We start from the raw sequence: 23,471 nt of genomic DNA, 5'->3' as shown, positions 1-23,471 counted from the left end.
CAAAGTTATAGAAAATTTATTGTAATACTCATAGTGCACTATTAATGTATGAAGTTTGAATGAATGTCTTGTAAAGGCTTTTCATATACAAGTGGCAGAATTTCTTCTGGTTTTTATCCCTCAGAGAAGTCAACCTAGCCAGAAGGACATATGCAATTAACAAAGAACAATACTAGCGTTAGACTCGGTTGCTTCAGTCATAAAACCAAATTGTATTCTTGATGTGCTTTTCCTTCTAATTGTTTATTTCCATAGCTAATTCCAGCTATCTTTGTTTATTTTATACTGTATTATGAGTTGATGTGTTTTAACTCCTTATGTAATAATTTAAAAGTTAATTTGTTATTGTGATTATTTTAGGATGCAGTCAGAAATTCTGTTTGCCATACTGCTACTGTTATAGCCAATTCTTTCATGCATTGTGGAACTACTAGTGATCAGTTTCTTAGGTAAGTTTTCCTGAATATTTTGATGCATTCTTGGATTTTAATGTAGAATAAATAATGTATTGAGTTCACCTTGCACAAAGGTCTAAACATTCCTTCACTCTACTTTCATCTGATCAAGCTGTTTCTAAAAAAGCAAGATTCAGTACATGCAGGACCTGTGTACCATACATTTTTGAAGTAGTTATAAATTTATCCTTAAAAAAAAAAAATCTGAAATATTCAGTGAAGTAGTGTAAATGTAAGCAGCAGTTTGTCATCTTTCCAAACTTTGGTCATGGTTCGAGTATGAAAGGAGGTTTAAGCAGTGTACTTGTAATATAATGATTGGTGTACTTGTAATATAATTACTTATCACTTTGCTTTGTTCAAGAAAGGAGTATAACGGAAAGAGAGAGTGAGTGAGTCTATTGATTACCTAAAATTATAATTAATATAGGCTTTTTTATTATTATTTTTTTTAAAGAGACATTTAAAAAGTAGAGAATGAATGTGAAAAGTGCTTTTTAAAATCGATTTATTAATTAGGAACAAATGGCATGCTTTTTTTTTCTTGTAGAGCACCTAATACTGACATTGCTGCTAATCTCAATTTGTGTTTTATTATTTTTACGGCTATTTTTGCCAGTTTTCATTTTTCAATTTCATACATGGGATCTGAAAAGTTCTCGGATTAACAATGAAAAAAATCAATTTATAATTTCAGTTATTTTTATTTTTCAACATAATCTCCCTTAAGACTAATACATTTATTCCACCGATGCTCCCCAGTCATTATCCTGTCTCTGTAGTGGTTTTCAGTAAGATCTGCAAAATACCCCTCTACAGCTGCAATCACCTCTTGATTCGAAGAAAAACGTTCTCGCTGACCGCGAGGAAGAGCTTTACTCTTGGAAAGAGATAGAAGTCAGAGGGAGCCAAATCTGGGGAATAGGATGGATGTTCCAACAATGCATAGTGCAGATCCCTTAATTTTCCCATTGCCAAGACACCCTTGTGGGCAGGTGCATTGTCCTGATGAAAGATGATTTTTTCCTTCTGCAAACCAGGTCTTTTCTCACGAATTCTTTCGTCTAGGCTGGTTAAGAGATCGAAATAATATTCCCTGTTATTGTTTTACCCTTTCAAGATAATTAATAAACAAAATGCCTTTAGCATCCCAAAACATCGATGCCATGACCTTGTCTTCTTTGGTGCTGAACAGCCAGCTTCTGTCCAGTGTTTTGACTGCTGTTTGGATTCTGGTGTGTACTGGTGAATCCAAGTCTCATTCATAGTAATAAATTGACACACAAAATCAGTTTTATTCTTGTTAAAACACTCCAAGCATTGTTCAGAGATTTTCATGTGAGTGCGTGTTTGATCTGTGCGGCACCCATCTTGCACAAAGCTTTTTCATTTGCAATTCTTCATGCAAAATGTATCCTACACATTCTTTTGAAATGCCTATAGTCTCAGCAATTTCACACCCTTTGACTCGCCAGTCATCCAATACCATATCGTGCACTGATCAATGATTTCTGTTATTGTTACACTTTTTGGATGTCTTTCACATGGACCATCTTCAAGGCTGGTACAGCCACGTTTAAACTCAACAGCCCATTTCTTAATTGTTGAAAATGAAGCAGAAGAGTGCCCATAAACTTTTATGAAGTTCGGATGAATTTCTTTTGCTGCTAAACCTTCTTTTACAAAGAATTTTATAACTTCACGATACTCAATTTTATCCATTTCAAGGGATACAGACAACACTTTGGCTTCTGGCAGCTGTATAAAAAAAAAAACTACCTGATAGAATGACTTGCAATTTCACATTGATTCTTATGACAGATGTACCAACTTGGAAAAAAAAAATCTTGCTGATAGTGTTGCCATTTATGGTTGAGGCCAAGAACTTTTCAGACCACCCACGTAATTACTTTCTGAGGGTGTTGATCTGATATTAGTGATAATGAGCCCAGTAAATTGCATTTCCAAGTGAAGTTGAAAATTGATACAAGTTTTGAATTAAGAACAATAAGTAAACTAAAGCAAAGTAAAATGGAACAATTTTTGAAAAAGATAATTAAAATAGGTATTATTTCTTGAAAAATTTCCATGTTACTCCTCTAAGTAAATATTATTTTTATGGCTATTTAGCCTATTTTTGTTTAGGAGTACCCGTTTTTATAATGTCATTGGCTTTTTACTCAGTTTTTAGGGCATTACTGATGTTTTAAAGACTGATGTATGAAGAATATATAGGAATGGTAATTTTGATGTACCTTTGTAGGATGTTGTCTTCTTATTCAGCGGCATCCAGCGTATGGCGATATACATCTTTCTGCTGTTAAAGTATGACTGAAAGAAAGGGGGGTTGGAAATGTTTGGATAGAGAGAAGTGGGAGAATTATTGGTGAGGCAAGAGGTGTGTTAATTAAATTCAATTTGAATTTAATTAAATTTAAATTTAGATAATTAACATTTTAAAATGAGAAATTTGATCTCTGTAGGTTTTTTATTATCTTTTTTTTTTTTTTTTAAATCACGGAAGCTATCATTAACTGTTTAAGAGATATCCTTCCCCACCTACCAGTCATCAAAATGACCATGAATAAAGAAGTAGGAAAAAAGACTATCATAATTTTTCTAAAGATGGAGATGAAAAGCTGTTAATGAAGGGAGACTAAAATGGAATAATTACGGAAGAAAATGTTATTAGTATTTGTAGAAAAAACAGCAATGGAAATGAAGCTGGAATTAGAATGTAGGAAAATTAGGGTCCTTAATTTTGTCTATGTAACTAATATTTGTATGGTTCTGAATTCATTGGTTACTTGGCTGTCAACTAGTAAAAAAAAGCTGTCCTTTACTGTGTTATTTATTTCTATCCATGTTTCACAATAGAAAAGTCTGAAATTATTCGATATAATTAGTATGAATCCCATATTTTCTGAACTAGCAGAGTTACACAAGTAAACTTATTCTTATAAAGACACGTTACATTCCATTAATTTTCATTGAGATTCCTGAGTACCGTATTGTACTGAAGATGTTTTTACTGTAGGCAAATATATACATATATATATATATATATATTTTTTTTTTTTTTTTTCCTTACATTGTCAGTGTCCATCTACCTGACTCAGCAGCCATTTGGATTCTATTTAAAAGCTGAGGAAGCCTGAATGCATCAAGTTAGCGGTTATGCTGATTTATTTTTTATTTTTCCCTAACCTAACTAGAGTGTATTTGTCGGTTAAAAAAAAAAAAAAACTTTATTTTTTACATCAATGGCTAACTGATTGTCTTGCCAAGCCATTTTTTTAAGGCTTCTTCTTCAAAGTTTAAATTATTTTATTTCAGTAATGAGTAAAAATTTAAAAAGGGGAGGGGTCACCTCCCTAACTACCAGCATGATTTAATTGACTCTATGATTAAGACATGTTTCAAAAGTAAGGCTTATTTATTTCTCATTAGTCACAAATAGCGGAATGATTTGGAATAGAAGACTAAGTAAAATGCATAGTTACTGCTATTAATGCAAAATATATGAATGTTTACTCTGCATTTAATTTAATTTATTTATTACTTTTTTTTAGGGATAATTTAGACTGGTTAGCTAGAGCAACAAACTGGGCCAAATTTAGTGCAACTGCAAGTTTAGGTGTTATTCATAAGGTAAATCTTTTTGCAAGTGCATACATAGAAAATAGTAACATTTCAGTACATAGAAGAAAAAAATTACATTTCAGAATTGATTAATGTAACACTAGCTATGCAAGAGTCTAAATTAAATTTTATTAAATCAGATATTTCAGTCTGATATCCGATTGTCATTGAACAGACATTTCATCGAAACATAATAACAGCAGTGGATTTCCAAAGATATGAGCTGTGCACTAGCATGATTGAGAGATGTGATACAAAAAACTACTGCTTTGCAGCTAATAAAGATAAGACTGCCAAATTTGTTAGTGCTGTATTTCCCTGCTGGTTTGTTTTGTTAGAAGAAAATGCTGTCACCTCTGAGGATTGACTACCAGTTGAGAAGCTTTAAGTGTTCTTCACCTTCTTCACAGAATTCAAATTATTTCCAGCCAGAGTGTTTCTTTCCTGACAAGTATGGAGGTGATACACTAATTTCGTTCTCTTCTAATATGGATTCACATAAAGAAGTAGTCAGAAGAAGATTCTTGAAAATATGATTTTCAGTGTTTTACAAGCAGACAAAAGCTCTGTTGGCATTTTACATATTTTACAAAGAATGTTTTTTAATGCATGCAGAATGACTGCCATATGAAACATGAGCAAACCATATTTGTTTTATGAGCCTTAATCCTTAGACAAAAACTCACTTTCATTGGAAGATTTGCACTTTGCCTTTATGGTCATCTTCAATGCAAAACATTTGCAAAATAAAATTGTGCTGCTAGTTTGGTCAGAAACAAAGCCTGTCATGCACTTCATTAATATGAAGAGCATGTGTCCAAAATTTCTTTCAATCAAACATTTCATAGGAAATGTTATCTAATCTGTATATGTTGAAGTAGGCAGCCAGTATCTCCTCCATTTGAGTTTACACTAAAAAAAAACTTTTCCACAGGTTGGTCACTAGATGATGTAGGCAACCAAACTTGTCTTCCTTACCTTCTAGCAAGTACTCTTACTGCTATTTACTTTGCCAAATTGCATTGGATACTGAATATAACAGTATGCAGTAGCTGTTGAGCCCAAACATGAAGAGGAGATTAGGTATTTCCTGTTTGATACCCTTGGTCATGTGTCTTTCACCTTCATGCTACATTCATCTTCTCTCTAAGTTTCTGACATGCTAATCTTAAATGATGCTACTAGGTTCTCATTACCATTTGCCCATCCACAGCAATAATTTACTAAAGCTTTTGCAGCCTCTTATATGTAAAAGTAATATTAAAAAAAAATAAAATAAAATTGACATTACAGTGTGACATTATAGAGCATAAATCTTCCACATGTGCACACACACACACACACACACACACACACACACACACACACACACACACACACACACACACACACACACACACACACACACACACACACACACACACAAGAAAAGCATAGATTCATGATTTCAATCAAACTTTGATGTACAAACCTGATCTCCTATTTCACACAGCAATCCAATGACTATTGCCCATCTCTCAGTTAACCAGATATGCAGAATGTAGATTCCTTATATATGGAGAATGGTGTATGTGAATTTGCCATACTTGACATTCCCGAAAATGTCAAGTATGTTAGAGTCCACTCTTCATGATCTGCTCTAACTCAGAATTTTCTTGCCACACTTTTTTGCTTTCTGCTGATGCTAACAATTACACTGATCTTAATTATTTATCTTTACTTTTATGTAATATATACAGGGTGTTCCCAAAAAAAAGTATATACACTTTGGTTGTTAATAACTGCTATGTTTATTTTCTTAAATTTAATTTAGTAATGTTATAATTAAGAATAAATGTTACAATAAAGACTAAGTATAAAAGCATTACATGTTTTATGTTTAAACGATACATTTTCTCAAGTGTTCAAAATGTCCTCCATTCTTAGCAAGACATTTGCATGAAACCAATCAACAAACATCAGTTAACACACCTCGTGTCATTGTGCAATAATTCTCTTTGATCCAACACCTTATTCTCTTACCTCCTATTTACTTCAAGAGCCCTTTTAACATTTCCCATGGACTGTGACCATCCAATGCTGCAATTTCTTATTACATCGCTCTGCTCCAAGCAGTCACTTGACCAGCACACCTGTAGCGCAATTGGAAGAATGATGGTACATTGCTCCCTTCAATTGGAAAAGTTAACCAATTTCATAAGGAGCTTAGCAGGGTTTTTTCTGGAAACTCAGGTTTTTCATCTTGCATACAGACAAATCGGCCTTCAGCATAAATGCAATTTACAGACAAAAAAAATACTAGTGGTGGTGGAGGGCAATAATGGCATTGGCGTAGATGCTAGTGCACCTCCCTTGAGTTGTCACAAAATAATAATTCCACATATACCACTTCTCAGCTATTTAGCCATGTCCCAATCAAGACTGCATAATCACTCTCATGAGTTGGTGGAAATATAGTCACCTTAGTTACAGACAAATCCTCTGATTCATTTACTATGTCAGTACTCTCAAACCTATGGTATTTTCCATCTCTGATGAACTTGGTGATCATTGCTGCTGCAAAAGTATATCTTTTGCAGCAGCAATGATTCCCCCCCCCCCCCATTCTTCCCACAGCAGTGAGAGAGAGTGATATCCTCAATGACATACCAATCTCACTGTAGGGAGACTGGACCCTCTCTCATTTGAAGGTACAGCTGTAAAATGGCTGCTGGTTAGTACACAGGACTGAATCAGTTAGTAATGAACCTGAACCCTTCCTGATTGCTAATGGCAAATCCTGCAACCACGTATTTTTCCAGTTTGTGACTGGAGAAATACATGGTTGCATGGAGTCCAAATACCGTGGCTGCAGGGGGGGGGGGGGGACTGTCGAGAACAGGAGACCAAGTTCCTCTCGTGTTCAGTATGTTTGCAAGTCTGTCACCTCTCCCTGCATGTCTCACTTCCTCTTTATCTCTTCCTCACCAAATACCACGGACCACCCCAAAGAAATGAGATTTTACTGTGGATCTCAAAAATCCACCCACAAAAATAGTTCCCCCCCCCTAAAAACAACAACAACAACAACAACAACAACAACAAAAAAAAAAAAAAAAAAAAAAAAAAAAAAAATCCAGCCAAACAACAATGTTAATTCTTACCAAAAAAAAAAAAAGTTTCCACATCCATGTTGCCAGCATCTGTGACCTAAACAGCAATATAAATGATGTGCACCACCATCTACAGGCATCTAAACTAGAATTACTATTCCTATCAGAACCCTGGCTGGCAACCTCAACAGCCACTGTACACTGCAACTGCCCAGATGAATGCACAAGGGTGGCACTTGTGCATTCATCAGAACCAACATGTCATGCCAGAGAGTGAAAATCCTTGAATCCCCACTATTTGATCTGCTTTGGCTCAAAATTTCTCAACCAAATCAACCTGCCCTTTTCATATGCTCTCTCTATCACTCTCCAAACTCTGTCAACCACTCTGACGTTTTCAACTCTCTCTCTCTCTCTCTCTAAAGATCAACTTTCTGCAAGGATGACGACCCCAGTAGTGAGGTTATTTTTCTTGCTGACTTCAAGGTCTACAACTTATATTGGCTCCCCTTCTCCAGTTTCACCAATCAAGCAGGGATGTTGAGGTATTTGCCATTAGCAATGACCTATCTCAGATCAACAGTCTTCCTACAAGAATACCTGACAAACCCCCTCCAATTTGCCAACACACTTGACCTCTTCCCAACAAGCTCCCCTTCCAGGTATACTGTGGTTGTCAGTTCTCCACTTGGTAACTCAGATCACAACCTCATACAAGTCTCTTTTGCACAGAACAACCTTCACCCACCAGTTCACAGTCTTGTTGTCCTTTGGTATTACAAGGTGCCAATTGGGAGGACTTCTACTATTCCTTCCCATGGTACGACTACTGCTTCAGTTCTGATCCAGACACCTACTCAGACTGAATAACAGAAATGATCCTTATAGGAATGAAGGTTTCCATCCCTTATTCTGCTCCAAATTCTCAGCCACCATCCAAGCCTTGGTTCTCAAAAAAGTGTGCCAATGCTGTAAAAGAAAAAAACCTCTGCTTACCACAAATGGTTCAAGGCCAAAACTTCCACTGTGCACTCTGCTTGTACTGCAGCTCACAACAGTTGTAAAAGAATCATCACCAGGTCCAAGTCAGACATTGAAAGGGCCAAATGCTGCAAACCCACCTCCTGCCCAAATCAAATAGCAGCCTCTCTCCTTCTAGTCCCTTGCCAAGACGATTGGGCACAACTTCTTTCCCATCCATGTTTCCACCACTCTCATCTCTAGATGGTACTGTAGCTACATCACCTGAAGACAAGGCTAACTTACTGGCATCACTCTTCTTATCCAGTTTCTGCATTGATGGCTTGCGCAAAGTTTCCTCCACTTAACCAAGAATGGCTTCCTAGTTGTTCTTCCATAATCTTCTGACAAAAAGAAATCAAAGAATCCTTAATAACCTGAACACAAACAAGGCATCTGGTCCTGATGGTATCCAACCTATTTTCTCCAAAAATTGTGCTCCAGAACTAACACTTGTCTCCTGTATCACCGCTTCAATCTATCCTATTCAACTAGTACGTATCCGACAACATAGAAACAGGTTCACATCCTGCCCACCAAAGAAAAGTGATAAAAGTCAACCAATGAACTACCGTCCAATTGCTCTCACTTCTTTTCTATCTAGAATTATGGAAAAGGTCATCAACAACCAACTCTTGAGGCAGCTAATCAGTGACTAGCAGTATGGATTCTGCTCTTGTGATCTACAGCTGATCTTCTTGCTTTCAGCAACCACCTCTGGACTCAAGCCATGGAAAAATTGGGGAAACTCACGTGGTTGCTCTCAACATTTCAAAAACATTTGAATTTGGTACAAGGACTTACTTAACAAATTGTCACTGCCTTCCACACTCTGCATTAGATCACCAACTTTCTCAATGGTTACTCACTACATGTCATGGTGGACAGTTTCCTTTCCTCAGATTTGCACACCAATGCAGGAGTACCCCAGAGTTCTGTTCTTTCACCCACTCTCTTCCTCTTGTATATAAATGACCTGCTCTCACAGACTTCCAATCCTATCCATAGCTTATCTGATGACAGTACACACCATTCCTCCTTTTCATTCAACAAACCTTGTAGTGTTCAAGTATTAGAATCCTCAAGATCTGTCATGACTAATGACTTGAACTCAGATCTGGCTCTATCCCAGTGGGGCAAGGACGACCTTGTAAACCTCAATGCTACCAAAACTCAGTTCTGTCTGATCTCTTGCAAGGAAGGAAAGAGTCTTGCACCCCCCCCCCCCCTCTTGCCTTCAGTAATACTGAGATATCCAAACACAATCAGATTTCTCTTCTTGGACAGACCTGCATCTCAATCTCCTGGCATAACCACATTTCAACTATAGCTTCTGTAGCTGCCAAAAAACTTCTTGTACTTTTTTGCACAAGACGCTACTTGACCATTCACAGCTGCTAACTCTATACAAAGCCCAAATCTGCAAAGCAATGGAATATTGCCCTCATATTTGGGATGGTGCATCAAAATCTTCTCTAAGATTGCTCAATTTTATCCAGAAGAGAGCAATCCAGCTAATTAATGATCTCTCTCTCACACATCCACTTCAGTCCCTCTCTCACAGAATTTCCATTTCTGCCTTGTGCCTCAGATACTTTCAGGGATTGTGGAATTGGCCACTATTGGATTACTCCTTCAAAATCATTAAAACAAGAGCAACTACTAACCAATACCCTTATACAGTCCATTTTGAAACTCACCAAACCAACTTCACTGCCTTATCTTTCATTCCATGTACTTCTGTCCTTGGGAACAGTTCCCCATACTGCCTTTCCCCAAAGATTACAACCTTCTGTTCAAACAAAATGTGAACAGATTCCTCCTTTCTTCTGTTTGTCTTGCCCACACACACACCCACACACACACACACATACACACAGCATTAATGTGCTGTAGGTCTTGTGATCTTTCGTGTGTGGATCAGATATTGAAAATATACATATATATACTGTATAAAGGGGTGATTAAGGGTCAAAGCTGTATAACTGAGAGGAGACCTCCACATAGCCTTTAAAGGAATGCGGAGAACTGACCAGGGCTTCTGACCTAATGTCCAATCCTCACCTTCTCGTGGTGCACCCTGTTGGGTATCTACTTGGATATTGAACGAACGAGGATGGGCTGGCAATTTGGGATTTAGCCGACCAAATTGTATTCTTATTGGTTAAACCAAAATAAAAAATGATGGTACAACATGACAAAATTTCATGCCAGCTGGGGCGTCGCCCGGTTAAACAAGCCCCCCCCCCCCCCCCCCCCCCCCCCGTTGTTTTCGCCAGGGAACCAGGGCGAACAGCAAAAAGTCAGCTACTGGAACAAATCTGAAAACAAACCCCAACTCAACATCACCAGAGTTAGAGATCGGTACTATCAACGTAAGAAGCCTGAATGGCAAAGAAATGGAGCTAGCTGAGGAATTAGATAAGTACCAGATCGACATAATAGGGGTGACGGAAACAAAAAAGACCAAAATTGGTGAGATCTTTCTGAGCAATAAATACAAAATGTTACATTCAGGCAATGACAATCTAGGAAAAGGAGGGGTAGCCATAGTATTCAACACAAAATACTAGGCTAATCTTCTTGAATGGCAGTCAGTCTCAAGTAGAGTAATGTGGGCAAATATGAGAATGAGGAACTGGACAATGAGACTTATTTGTGCCTATGGTCCCACAGAAGGTTCTACTAAGGTAGAAGTGGAGGAATGTTTTGAAGCTTTAGAAAAAGCAACTGACACAATGAAAAAGGAAAAGTTGGTCCTTGTTTGGGATCTAAATAGCAGAGTAGGAAATGATTGTGATACATACAAAAATATTTTGGAAAAATTTGGAGAAAAGAGCAAAGCTAATAATAATGGCAAATATCTGTTAGATTTATGCTCAGGACATGGACTGGTTATTACTAACACCATGTTTCAAACATAAAAATGTGCACAAATTCACATGGAGAGAAAAGGCTAGGAATAAGAAAAGTCTCATTGACTATGTTATTATTGATAGTGATGTTTTCTCCCTGGTGCAGGACACCAGAGTGTACAGAGGATTTGAAATTGGAAGTGATCACTATCTAGTCTTGAGCAAGATAAAATTGAATTTCATATTGAAAAGAATAACATGTAAGAAAGTTTTAAGTGAATAAAAGTTGAGCAGCTCTCAGATGTGAACTGTAGACTAAAATACACAAAGATTATTGAAGAAAAAATGAAAGAGTTTGAGAACAGGAATCAAACCTTGGAGATTCAGTGGCAAACTCTGAAGAAAACATTGATTGATTCTGCCAGAGAGGCATGTGGTGAGGTTGTCTGTAAGGATAAAAAAAATCAGAACTCCCTGGTGGACACAGGAAGTTAAAGAGGCAGTGAAGGAAAAGAAAAATGCATACCAAAGACTCTCAAATAAGTCAGCTTGTGCTCTTAGAGAATATAGAGACAAATGCAAGAATGCTAAACACTTTGTAAAACTAGCTAAACAAAGTCATGGGAGGACTTTGGGAAGAATATAGAAAATAAATATCAAGCAGGTGGCAAAATATTCTGGAGGTTGTTGAAGAAGCTTAGGAATGGAGGAAAGAGTGCTGTAAAAGGAGTTAGAGATGATAAAGGTGACATGAGAACGGGAGAAAAAGATATCCTTGAAGTATGGAGTAATTACTTTGAAAAACTTCTAAATGAAAAAAGCAGTGATGACAGCATAGTGGTAAAAAACACTGACAAGGCATGCAGTCAGGAATACATATCCATACTTGAAGTAGAAAAAGCCATCAAAGGCTTGAAATGTGGAAAGGCAGCAGGAGTAGATGATATTCGACCAGAAATGCTGAAGTATGGTGGTGTGAGAGTCTTACAGTGGCTGCACTGCATAGTTCAGAATGCCTGGACAGAGGGACAAATTCCCGATAATTGGAGTAGAGCTCACATAGTACCCATATATAAAAAGGGAAATAAAACTGCATGTGAGAATTACAGAGGTATTTCCCTACTGAGTGTTCCTGGCAAGATCTATGCAAGTATACTTGAGAAACGGTTGAGAAGAATTGTGGAAGAAAAGCTTGGTGAAGAACAAGCTGGATTCAGGCCAAATAGAGGCTGTCAGGATCAGATCTTCACTTTACGACAAATAGTCGAGAAAGCATGGGAATATAACAAAGATCTGTATTTAAGTTTTGTCGATTTGGAAAAGGCATATGACAAGGTGCCAAGAGAGAAGCTATTCAATACGCTGCAGTTATATGGTGTCAATCGGGCATTATATCAAGAAATACTTAGTCTTTATTTGAGTTGTAAGTCAGCAGTTAGAATTGAAGGAAGTACAGGAAGATGGTTTAATGTTAAATCTGGTGTGAGACAAGGATGTACATTATCCCCTCTGTTATTCATTATGTATATGGATCACATTATGAAGGAAAGTGGTATTAAACATGATATCCAAATTGGAGATGTTCATGTCAGCTCTTTGCTTTATGCGGATGATGTTATACTTCTAAATAAATCCGCTAGAAGTCTGCAAGATTCTCTGACTAAATTGAATAGCTGTTGTAATAGATATGGTATGAAGGTCAGCAATAAAAAGACAAAGACATTGAAAATAGGCAGAATCATTGAAAATGTCAACTGTGTTGTGAATGGAGAACCTGTAGAACAAGTAAAACATTTTAGCTATTTAGGCTCGATTTTTACTGAAGATGGTAAATTAAATATAGAAATAGAGAACAGAATCAGCAAAGCTGGTATGGTGGGAAGTCAATTGAATAAATTCATATGGAATAAGAGAGAAATTAGTCGGAACACTAAATTAGCTGTATACAAGACAGTGTTCAAACCAGTTTTAACTTATGGATCTGAGAGCTGGGTCAGAAGTGAAACACTTGACCAAAGACTAGAAACCACAGATATGAGAGTCCTGAGAAAGATTATAGGCATGAACAGATGGCATCAATGGCAATATCATATTAAAAACGAGGATATTAGGAAAGAACTTGACGTTGTCAGTATCCAGGAATGCATTAGCAGAGCTAATCTCAGGTGGTATGGTCACTTAAACAGAATAGGCGAGGAAAGATTAGCAAAACAGTGTTCTCTGCCAGGTTTGCAGGAAAATGACGCAGAGGAAGACCAAGATATAGGTGGATTGATATGGTACAAAGTGCCATAGATGATAAAAATATAAGATCTGATAATGTTGGAGTCTTGACAAGTAACAGACTGATTTGGAGGAAAATTGTAGATAGTAAATTAATAATGATGTCATTTTTTTCATGTAGTACTATCATATCCTGTACACCCCTTGAGGGTACATAGCAGGAATTTGATGAAGATGATGGTACTGTATAAAAAAAAAACTGTTCGTTTTTTTTTTAAAATTATTTTTGAATTCTGTGGATCAGATATGAAGAAAATAATCTCAGCTAAATATTCCTTAGTAGCTGCATATATTCAATTCTCCTCCCTCCTATGCTTTTCCTTCTTCCAGTCTGTAGTTCTTCATAACGACCCACTCACACACACACCCATTCCACCCATTGAGTTTATTTGCCAGTGTATACGGTTTATATCATTCTTTGCCTATAACAGCAAAATATAATGTGTTCTGGGATTTGTTCCAGTAGCTGACTTTTCACTGTTCACTCTGGTCCCCTGACAAAAACAACAGGGCCTTGTTTAATCGGGCGACAGTCAAATTCTCTCACGTTGTACCATTGTTTTACGTTATAGTTTAAGCCAATAAGAATACCATTGGGTTGGCTAAATCCTAAATTGCAAGTCCATCCTCTTTCAATCAGTATTCAGGTAGATACCTAACAGGATGCATCACAAGAAGATGAGGATTGAATATTAGGTCAGAAACACCTGCTGGTTCTCCACATTCCTTAAGAGACCATATGCAAGTCTCCTCCTAGTTATACAACTCTGACCCTTAAGCATCCTCTGCTAAATGCTTAAGGGACTTGACTTCCTATTTTTATTATCTGACTCCTTCATCGAATAGTTCTCACACAATGAAAATGTTCTCCAAGCAATGATATGGCACTGCTAATCACTTTACAGAACTGATGTTGACTTATTGGAACATATCATGAAAAAAAATTGAGGGGATGGGTCTATATATTTTTCATAGCAAGCAGAGTTTACATAATTTGTAGAACCCTGTGTGTGTGTGTGTGTGTGTGTGTGTGTGTGTGTGTAAATGAAGCCCGCAAGCAATATCCAAAGAGACTGATGCTGTACAATACCAAGCAATTCACAGTGGAGCACTTTGCTGCCTTCCAAAAATCAGTTTAATATCTTGTGGCTTATATCAGATGTTAAGCTGATAAGAACAGATATTACACTCTTATCTTAGCCAGAGACTGAGAAACAAAAAAGTGTCGTATATGTTCTTATCAGTTTAATATCCGATATGGGGCCCCATCAGCCCCTAAGATATTAAATTGATTTTTGGAAGGCAGCAAAGTGCATAGCTTACTCCACCTTTGTTTCGAGTTGTCCTCGTGTTACTCTCTATTAAGGGTCAGCTCTCTCCAGCAGGAAGAATTTGAATATAGATTGTGTGTGTGTTAAATTAAAACAAATGTTTCATAAAGCAATACATCTCATTACTACTTACAATAAAGTAAAAACAAAATGTAACAAAGCTAATCACAAACATAAAAACAATATACAACAAAAACAGAAATTAGAAAATATTTTGTTCATCATCATCATCAAATTCCTGATGTATACCCTCAAGGGGTATACAGGATATGAGAGTACTACATGAAAAATTTACATCATTACTAACTTCCTATCTACAATTTTCGTCCAAATCAGTCTGTTAAATGTCAAGACTCCAATATTATTATCAGGTCTTGTATTTCTGTCTTCTAAGGCACTTTTTACTGTATCAATCCACCTATATCTTGGTCTTTCTCTGAGTCTTTTTCCTGCCAACCTGGCAGAGAACACTTGTTTTGCTAATCATTCCTCTCCCATTCTGTTTAAGTGACCACACCACCTGAGATTAGCTCTGCTAATGCATTCCTGGATGCTTTCCTAATATCCTCGTTTTTAATATGATATTGCCATTGATGCTATCTGTTCATGCCCCTAATCTTTCTAAATATTTTGTTTTATGCCACAAGTATGCTTGCCATAAAAAAAAATAAAAAAAGAAAAATAAAAAAAGATTCATTTTTATTCATAGGAATAAACAGATTTTTGCTCTCTATGCCTATTTCAGAAAACAAAAATGCCCCTTTATGGTGATAAATATTTCCTCCCCCACAGACACCATACTGCAAATGCATGAAAAACAATAACTTTATTGTACCACTAAATACAGAATGGAGACAATAGTGTATATACTATATGTAGTGACAATTAGTGCAAACTGGAGGCATCTCGAATGATAGCAACCCAACTCTGCATAATGATAAGCAACTCCCCTTCCACTGTACATCATCATTAAGGCAATACTAATTTTACAAGTAAAATTTATCAAAAGTATACAAACTAACATGGCATATATATTTAAAACCTTTTAAAAATGTGCCCACTCAATGTAGAAGGGATATAATATACTGTCAAGTGAGGTCAATGTTGAAGGGAAATGCATGATGAGACAACACAAACGTGTTGAAGCTACAGAGTCTATGAGATACACTCTGATTTCATGGCCTGTCAGTGGATCACAATCTACAGTTTGAAAAACACTAGTATGGACAGTAGACATGTGCCCACTCAATGTAGAAGGGATATAATATACTGTCAAGTGAGGTCAATGTTGAAGGGAAATGCATGATGAGACAACACAAACGTGTTGAAGCTACAGAGTCTATGAGATACACTCTGATTTCATGGCCTGTCAGTGGATCACAATCTACAGTTTGAAAAACACTAGTATGGACAGTAGACACTGTAAACAAATATACTTATGCAACTTGCTGACATGAGTTTCAGTTTGCATGTACTAAAAGTAACTAATTCAAGTGTATTAAAATTCCACCAATTGAAATCCTGTATAACCCTTTCAGAAGTTTGTAAGTCTCAATCATATCATCCCTCTTTCTCCTGTTTGCTAGTGTCTGCAGTCTAAAAATTCTCAATCTGTCTTCATAATCAGTATTCCAGAATCCTGATATCATTTTTAACACACTCCTTTGTACTCTCTCTCCAGTATATCAGAATCACAACAGAAACCAGAAGACCAGACCTGCGCACAATAGTCCAAGTGAGGTCTCATCAAGGCCTTGTAAAGAGGCAAAATAACATCCTTATCTTTTCTAGTAAATTAGTAAATAAAATAAATAATAATATGATTTAATATAATTAATTTTTATGATATGTTCAAAAAAGGACTGTAAATTAGAAATTCTGAAAGCAAAAATTTTGTGCTTGCAATTATAAGCCTGTGCATGCCCACTGTTTAGAGGGCACATTTCCTGTGGCATTCTGTCCTGCTAACTATATCATCGTCTAGTTAGCCATTCACTAATGCCAATAGCTTTTAGCAAAGAACTAACCAATTCCAAAATTTTTTTCCCCTTGTTCTGAATGTTTCTAGAATTAGCATACATAAAGTGCAGTAACCCCTCCCACTCCCATTTTTTCATTCATTCTCACACTTGCCTGCATCCCTTCCTCAGAGTTCTCGTTTCTTTGATTTGCACTTTCATTCTCACTCCATTTAGCAGCATTCAGATTCCAAACAGAAAATCCATTCAAGTACAAAACATCAGCTTTATAAGTTCTTTCATTCATCCAACTTGCTCCACACATCCAGAAACTGCACATCCTTTTTTCTGCCCAACCTGAGGTCACTTCTATCATGCTATGACTGCAGACTATCTTTACCCTCTCACTCTTTTGTCTTTCAATAAATTTAATGTCCTCCCTCATAACATGTCTGTCTCTTTTCAGATGATTTGTACTCGCTAGAATGAGACCTGTAACGCTAATTACAGGTATAGTAATTAGTGTTATAGTAATTAAAGTACCTGTAATAGTGTTATAATGATGATGCTAAAATGATAATCTCTTGTGATTTATGTTTCTTTGTATCCTACTTTAAAATTAATTCTGATTATTATTTTATATTCTGTAATGCTTTTTCTTTTACAGGGACATGAAAAGGAAGCCCTTCATCTCATGTCTTCCTATTTACCTAAAGATTCAGGACCTGGTAGTGGGTATACAGAAGGTGGTGGTTTATATGCGCTTGGTCTTATTCATGCTAACCATGGTGCTGGCATTATTGATTATCTTCTTAACCAATTAAAAGATGCTTCAAATGAGGTAAATAAAAGAAGTGGAACGTTTATTAAATTTCTTACCGATAAATCAATAAATATGTAAAATTCCATTGAATATTCCAAAATTATTTTTGTTTTAAATTTCTGTGACCTTAAATAAAAAAGTGAATTCCGTCACTTTTTTTTGTAGTAGCAGGATGAAATGGAATCTTTCTGTAGGAAAAATTATGATTTCCATACTGAAAGCCAATTAATTCGATGTCAGGTTAAGAACTAACCATAAATCATTCATAAACAGTCATTAGCATTATTCCTAACAAACAGTACATAGCAGAAAAGGAAAAATAAGTGGGGAAAACAATGTTTTTTTTTTCTCTAGCTACTTTCAGACTCATTATAGGAAACTGTTATGGACTAAAGAAATAGTTTTTAAATTAGAAGGTTTGCTATAGTTTCCTTTGATATAACATTGATACCATGAGAATTTGACAAAAACTGTTCAACAGTTTGTTTTAGCAAGGAGTACACTGTAATTTTGTTGGCTGTAGCATTTTACTTTTTTTTATTAATTTTTAGACACATTTTGTTCTTAATGTTAGATTTGTCAGATTCATTGATAACAGCAAATTTTGATCTAAGGGAAGAAAAGAACCAATTACCGAAATATAAATGTCACTATAGAATATCTGTGGTTCATACTCTACTATTTCATGAAGAAACAAGCCATGAAGCTTATGACACTAGTAAGCAGCTGAAACAATATTTGCCTTAGAAAGGGAGGCTCATTCAGATTCATTCATTTGAAGTTGTAATAAACCATTATGATTTCATAAGTTTATTTTATTTATGACTTTTCAAAGTGGCACCTGAGGGAGAGGATTACATCAAATGCTGTAGATCAGGCATTCATAGCCTGATCTGCATAAGGCTTAGCTTGCATAAGGTGTTTTGATTATATGTGTATATATTTTTTTTTCTTTTTTTAAATAACAGTTCTCATATGGAAAAAAATACTATAAATAAATTCTGATGTGTAAGCAAACAAAGTAACACTAAGGATATTAATAATAGTAACTAATGTCTGATCATCTGTTCAAATGCATTGCAAGAGACTAAGTATCAAACTTTAGATCACACTGATAGATTTATTTTATCATATTATAAGGCACAAGTAAATTACTAAAACAGGACCTACCATTTATAAAGCCATGCTACTCACCATAGAGTATTGTATTCCTTTTCACCCACTGCTGGATTTTGCCTTCAACCCACTTTTCCAATACTTTACCCACCACTTCTGAGATGTTAATTGGTCTGTAATTTGCTGCTTCTGTCTTGTAGCTAACTTTATGTAATGGAACTTACCCTCTTTCTGCTCTCTTGGAACCTTGCCAAAGCTGAGACTTAAATTGAACGACTTCATAAGTGGCAATGTCAATTCTCTTGCACATTCATGTAGTACATGGGCTGACATGCCATCCAGTCCCATTGCTGTATTGATATTTTTCAATATGCTGAACACACCTGTTCATCTACCTCAATTTTGACACTCATCTCTGTCACATCAACAACTGCAAAATCTCCACCTGGATCCTTTGCAAAATGATCACTCAGTAACTCAAAAATTTCTTTTGCCTTTCTCACCTTCTTACCATCAGCAGTGATTAAAGTCATCCTTCCACAGTCATTCTTCTTCTTACTTTCTACATAACGAAAAAACTCTCTTGGATTTACTTTGGCCTGCTTAGCTAATGTTCTCATAATTTGATTTACCCTTTCTTACCATACTAGTCACTCTTCTGGTTTTGTACTTTGTACTGCTCATGTGTATGATAATCACCTTTTTCTTTGTTTCTTCCAGAGTGTTTTTCTGTTTCTTCAGCTGTTGAAGATGATTTATATCATTCTTAGTTTATCTTGACTGTGGGTATGCACTCTGATACCTTCTTTTAAACAATCTCTGACTGTGTTTAAAAGAAGTGTCTGATGTACTACTGACATTCTTTCCTTGTAGATTCTCAAGTCACGTTACTGCTTCAAGATACCTCTTAAGTCTGTCATAATTACTATCTTTATAGGCTGATGTAATTTTTAACACCAAATTCCACGTGTTTAGCAACCTCCCAGTCCAATGTAGACACACCTCTTGAGGCAGTGTGTTTGTGTGTGTGTGTGCACGCGCGCATTCCTTGGTTATGAATACATCTTCTGATGCTGTTACCAGATCCAATTCAACACCTGATCCCCTCCATGATATATGCTGCTTTGGGTTATTATCCTTTAGTAATTGTATAATTTCCACTTTCTTCTTGCTATGGCCACTTTCTCAGCCTGCACTCATTGCACAAATTTGCTGATGCATGACATCCTCACTTCCTGTGGTGGAGCCCCTGGTTTATATATCTATCTTCACATTCTATACCTGTCATCATTGTCTGAACAATTTAGGTATAGGATTTTTTATGTCCTGTTCCTGTTCAATAGAATTCCTAAAGAAGTTTAGGAATTCTATTGTTATTCATTCTTTCTATGTGGTGTATCCAATTTTGCTGGTATTCTTCTATTTCTTGTGATGTTTTTTGTATGTAATCATTCTCTTATTTCTGTGTTTTTCTTTTTATCTAATCAAGTGAGTCCCAGGAGAGGTCTTAGAAATTGCATCTGTGCTTCTTCCAATCTTTTGTCTGTTTTTTTGTTTTAGAATCCAAGTTTCACTTCCAAATTTAAGAGATGTTTTAGAGGTTATATTATGTAATCTTGATTGAGTTTCTTTAGTCATTTGTTTTTGTTCCAAAATTTCTTTTAATTATGCCATTCATTCTATTGTAAATTTGTAGTCTTGTTTCCGATTGTGAATCAGTATTGTATTGCGAGATTATATTTCCTAAATATTTGAATTCCGTAACTTGTTTTATTGTTAAGCATAATTTTGACTTTTTGAATGGTGCTTCCACACATTGCCATTCTATACCTGTAACTATGTAATTTTCTGTCAACCAGGTCTCACTGATGCCTATAATCTTTAGCCAAATGCCCTAAATTCCTCTTTTGTTTCTCGTATCTCTGGCATTCTTGTACTTGCATTTCAGCATCACCTTGGACCCACAGTTATCTTTGCATAATGTCATTACCAACCTATTTAGATTTGTAACCTGGGAAACTGCATTTAGCATTGCATATGTGTTTCCACACACATACACGGTCTCAGGGGCAGCTGAACCTACACTTAACTGCATCCCCTATTACACTTTCAGTTTTCCTGATTTACTCTTCCAACTTCAAAACTATTCAAATGCAGTCCAAGCATATGCAGATCCTTTCATTTATCAAATTCATTCACTCCATGCATCTATAAACTACAAACCATTCCTCCTGCAAAATCTTCGAATTGATTGATTAGCAATCATGATTCTTTTGAGAGAAGAGCAAATTGGTTGAAAACATTCAAAAGATGAATCACTTTATTGTCTTTTCAATCAGAGGGTGTTTGTATGTTGAGCCTATACATGAGAGGTTGGTTAATCAACCTATAGTACATTAGTACAGTGTATGGATAATGGATTGGGGAAGAAGAAACTTGTTTACACTTGATTTAAAAGATTGTATATTATATTTCTTGGGAAACACATTAGGTGGAGAAGATTGTTCCACAATATAGCAGTAGCAAGGATGGAGGTGGAAAAGAAACTAGATCTGTATTTCAAGGTGTACTGTGAAGGGATGTTGGGTGGCAGTTGCTTGTGTTCCAATGGACTTAATACTAAGTGGAAGAATTATGGATGCTGTTTCATATGAGCACTTGCCATGGAAATATTTATAGAATAGAATACACATATTGCAGAAAGTGGAAGGAGTGAGTTAGTAAATGGGTTATTAATCAGTCTAAATGTATTGAGTCAAGCATTTCGAGGGAGCTGTTAGGGCCTCTAAATGTGAGAGCAACATTCACTAGCCAGGAAGATTTGTGATTTGTATAAAGTTAACAGCTGTTCAGAGGTGAAGTAATGTCTTAAGCAGAAAAGAAATTCTAGTTTTTTAGAAGTTGTGGACGCAATGGTTGTGATCTGTGGAACTGGAAAAAGAACATGCAAGCCTCTCCTGGAATAAACACATTCCAGGAGAGGCTTGCATGGTGATTCCAAGAAGAGTGTTGCTATCAACTGAGCTGTGGATCTTTATGAACCAAATGAAAAATTATTTAAATAAAAAGAACAAACATCATAGAACCAAAAAAAATAAAAATAAATGAATCATCATCTCATCCGCGTGGTAACAGGTTGAGTCCACTAAGAAGAAAAGTTCTCCACTTCTTGTGATCTTTGGCCGTCTCGGTCATGACTATAGCTTGACAGACGGGAATGTTCTTTCAGCAACTTTATCCAAGTACTTCTTGGTCTGCCTCTAGGTCTTTTACCTCCTATACATCCATTCCGGGTGCTTAACGGTCAAAGCTGTATAACTGAGAGGAGACCTCCACATAGCCTTTAAAGGAATGCGGAGAACCGACCAGGGCTTCTGATCTAATGTCCAATCCTCACCTTCTCGTGGTGTACCCTGTTGGGTGTCTACTTTGATACTGAACGAATGAGGATGGGCTGGCAATTTGGGATTTAGCCGACCAAATTATATTCTTATTGGTTAAACCAAAATAAAAAATGATGGTACAACATGACAAAATTTCATGCCAGCTGGGGCGTCGCCCGGTTAAACAAGCCCCCCCCCCCGTTGTTTTCGCCAGGGAACCAGGGCGAACAGCGAAAAGTCAGCTACTGGAACAAATCTGAAAACAAACCCCAACTCAACATTACCAGAGTTAAAGATCGGTACTATCAACGTAAGAAGCCTGAATGGCAAAGAAATGGAGCTAGCTGAGGAATTAGATAAGTACCAGATCGACATAATAGGGGTGATGGAAACAAAAAAGACAAAAACTGATGAGATCTTTCTGAGCAATAAATACAAAATATTATATTCAGGCAATGACAATCAAGGAAAAGGAGTAGCCATAGTATTCAACACAAAATACGAGGCTAATCTTCTTGAATGGCAGGCAGTCTCAAGTAGAGTATTGTGAGCAAATATGAGAATGGGGAATTGGACAATGAGACTTATTTGTGCCTATGGTCCCACAGAAGGTTCTACTAAGGTAGAAGTGGAGGAATTTTTTGATGCTTTAGAAAAAGCAACTGGCACAATGAAAAAGGAAAAGTTGGTCCTTGTTGAGGATCTAAATAGCAGAGTAGGAAATGATTGTGAGACATACAAAAATATTTTGGGAAAATTTGGAGAAAAGAGCAAAGCTAATAATAATGGCAAATACCTGTTGGATTTCTGCTTAGGACATGGATTAACACCATGTACCAACATAAAAATGTGCACAAATTCACATGGAGAGAAGAGGCAAGGAATAAGAAAAGCCTCATTGACTATGTTATTGTTGATAGTGATGTTTTCTCCCTGGTGCAGGACACCAGAGTGTACAGGGGATTTGAAATTGGAAGTGATCACTATTTAGTCTTGAGCAGGATAAAATTGAATTTCATATTGAAAAGAATAACACGTAAGAAAGTTTTAAAGTGAATAAAAGTTGAGCAGCTCTCAGATGTCAACTGTGGACTAAAATACACAAAGATTATTGAAGAAAAAATGAAAGAGTTTGAGAACAGGAACCAAACTTTAGAGATTCAGTGGAAATCCCTGAAGAAAACCTTAATTAATTAAGCCAGAGAGGCATGTGGTGAGGTTGTCTGCAAGGATAGAAAAATCAGAACTCCATGGTGGACACAGGATGTTAAAGAGGCAGTGAAGGAAAATAAGAAAGCATATCAAAAGTACCTGGCAAATAAGTCAGCTTGTGTTCTTAGAGAATACAGAGACAAATGCAAGAATGGTAAACACTGTGTAAAACTAGCTAAACAAAAGTCATGGGAGAACTTTCGCAAGAATATAGAAAATAAATATCAAGAAGGTGGTAAAATATTCTGGAGGTTGTTGAAGAAGCTTAAGAATGGAGGAAAGTGTGCTGTAAAAGGAGTTA

At 36.3% G+C, this 23,471-nt stretch overlaps 1 protein-coding gene, 1 non-coding gene and 1 pseudogene across 2 annotated transcripts in view; 2 read left to right on the top strand and 1 right to left on the bottom strand.

The window, feature by feature from the left end:
- Positions 1-23,471, top strand: part of Rpn2 (Regulatory particle non-ATPase 2) — a 481,557-nt gene that overhangs the window by 180,210 nt on the left and 277,876 nt on the right. Inside the window, exons 11-13 of the mRNA XM_090411420.1 lie at positions 361-449; positions 4,028-4,106; positions 17,304-17,477. Coding sequence (XP_090267546.1) covers positions 361-449; positions 4,028-4,106; positions 17,304-17,477 — 342 coding nt within the window. The remainder of the gene's footprint in view (positions 1-360; positions 450-4,027; positions 4,107-17,303; positions 17,478-23,471) is intronic.
- Positions 14,419-14,566, bottom strand: LOC150094825 (U2 spliceosomal RNA; annotated as a pseudogene).
- Positions 14,539-14,729, top strand: LOC150094824 (U2 spliceosomal RNA). Its single transcript, XR_016550210.1, has one exon. It is a non-coding gene; the product is annotated as a U2 spliceosomal RNA (small nuclear RNA).

This window comes from Typopeltis vanoorti, chromosome 21 (assembly GCF_054136105.1).
Source record: "Typopeltis vanoorti isolate ZY-2024b chromosome 21, IOZ_Tvanoo_1.0, whole genome shotgun sequence".
NCBI lineage: Eukaryota > Metazoa > Arthropoda > Arachnida > Uropygi > Thelyphonidae > Typopeltis > Typopeltis vanoorti.
The sequence above is the reverse complement of the archived record's forward strand: the minus strand, read 5'-3'. Positions and strand labels throughout refer to the sequence as shown.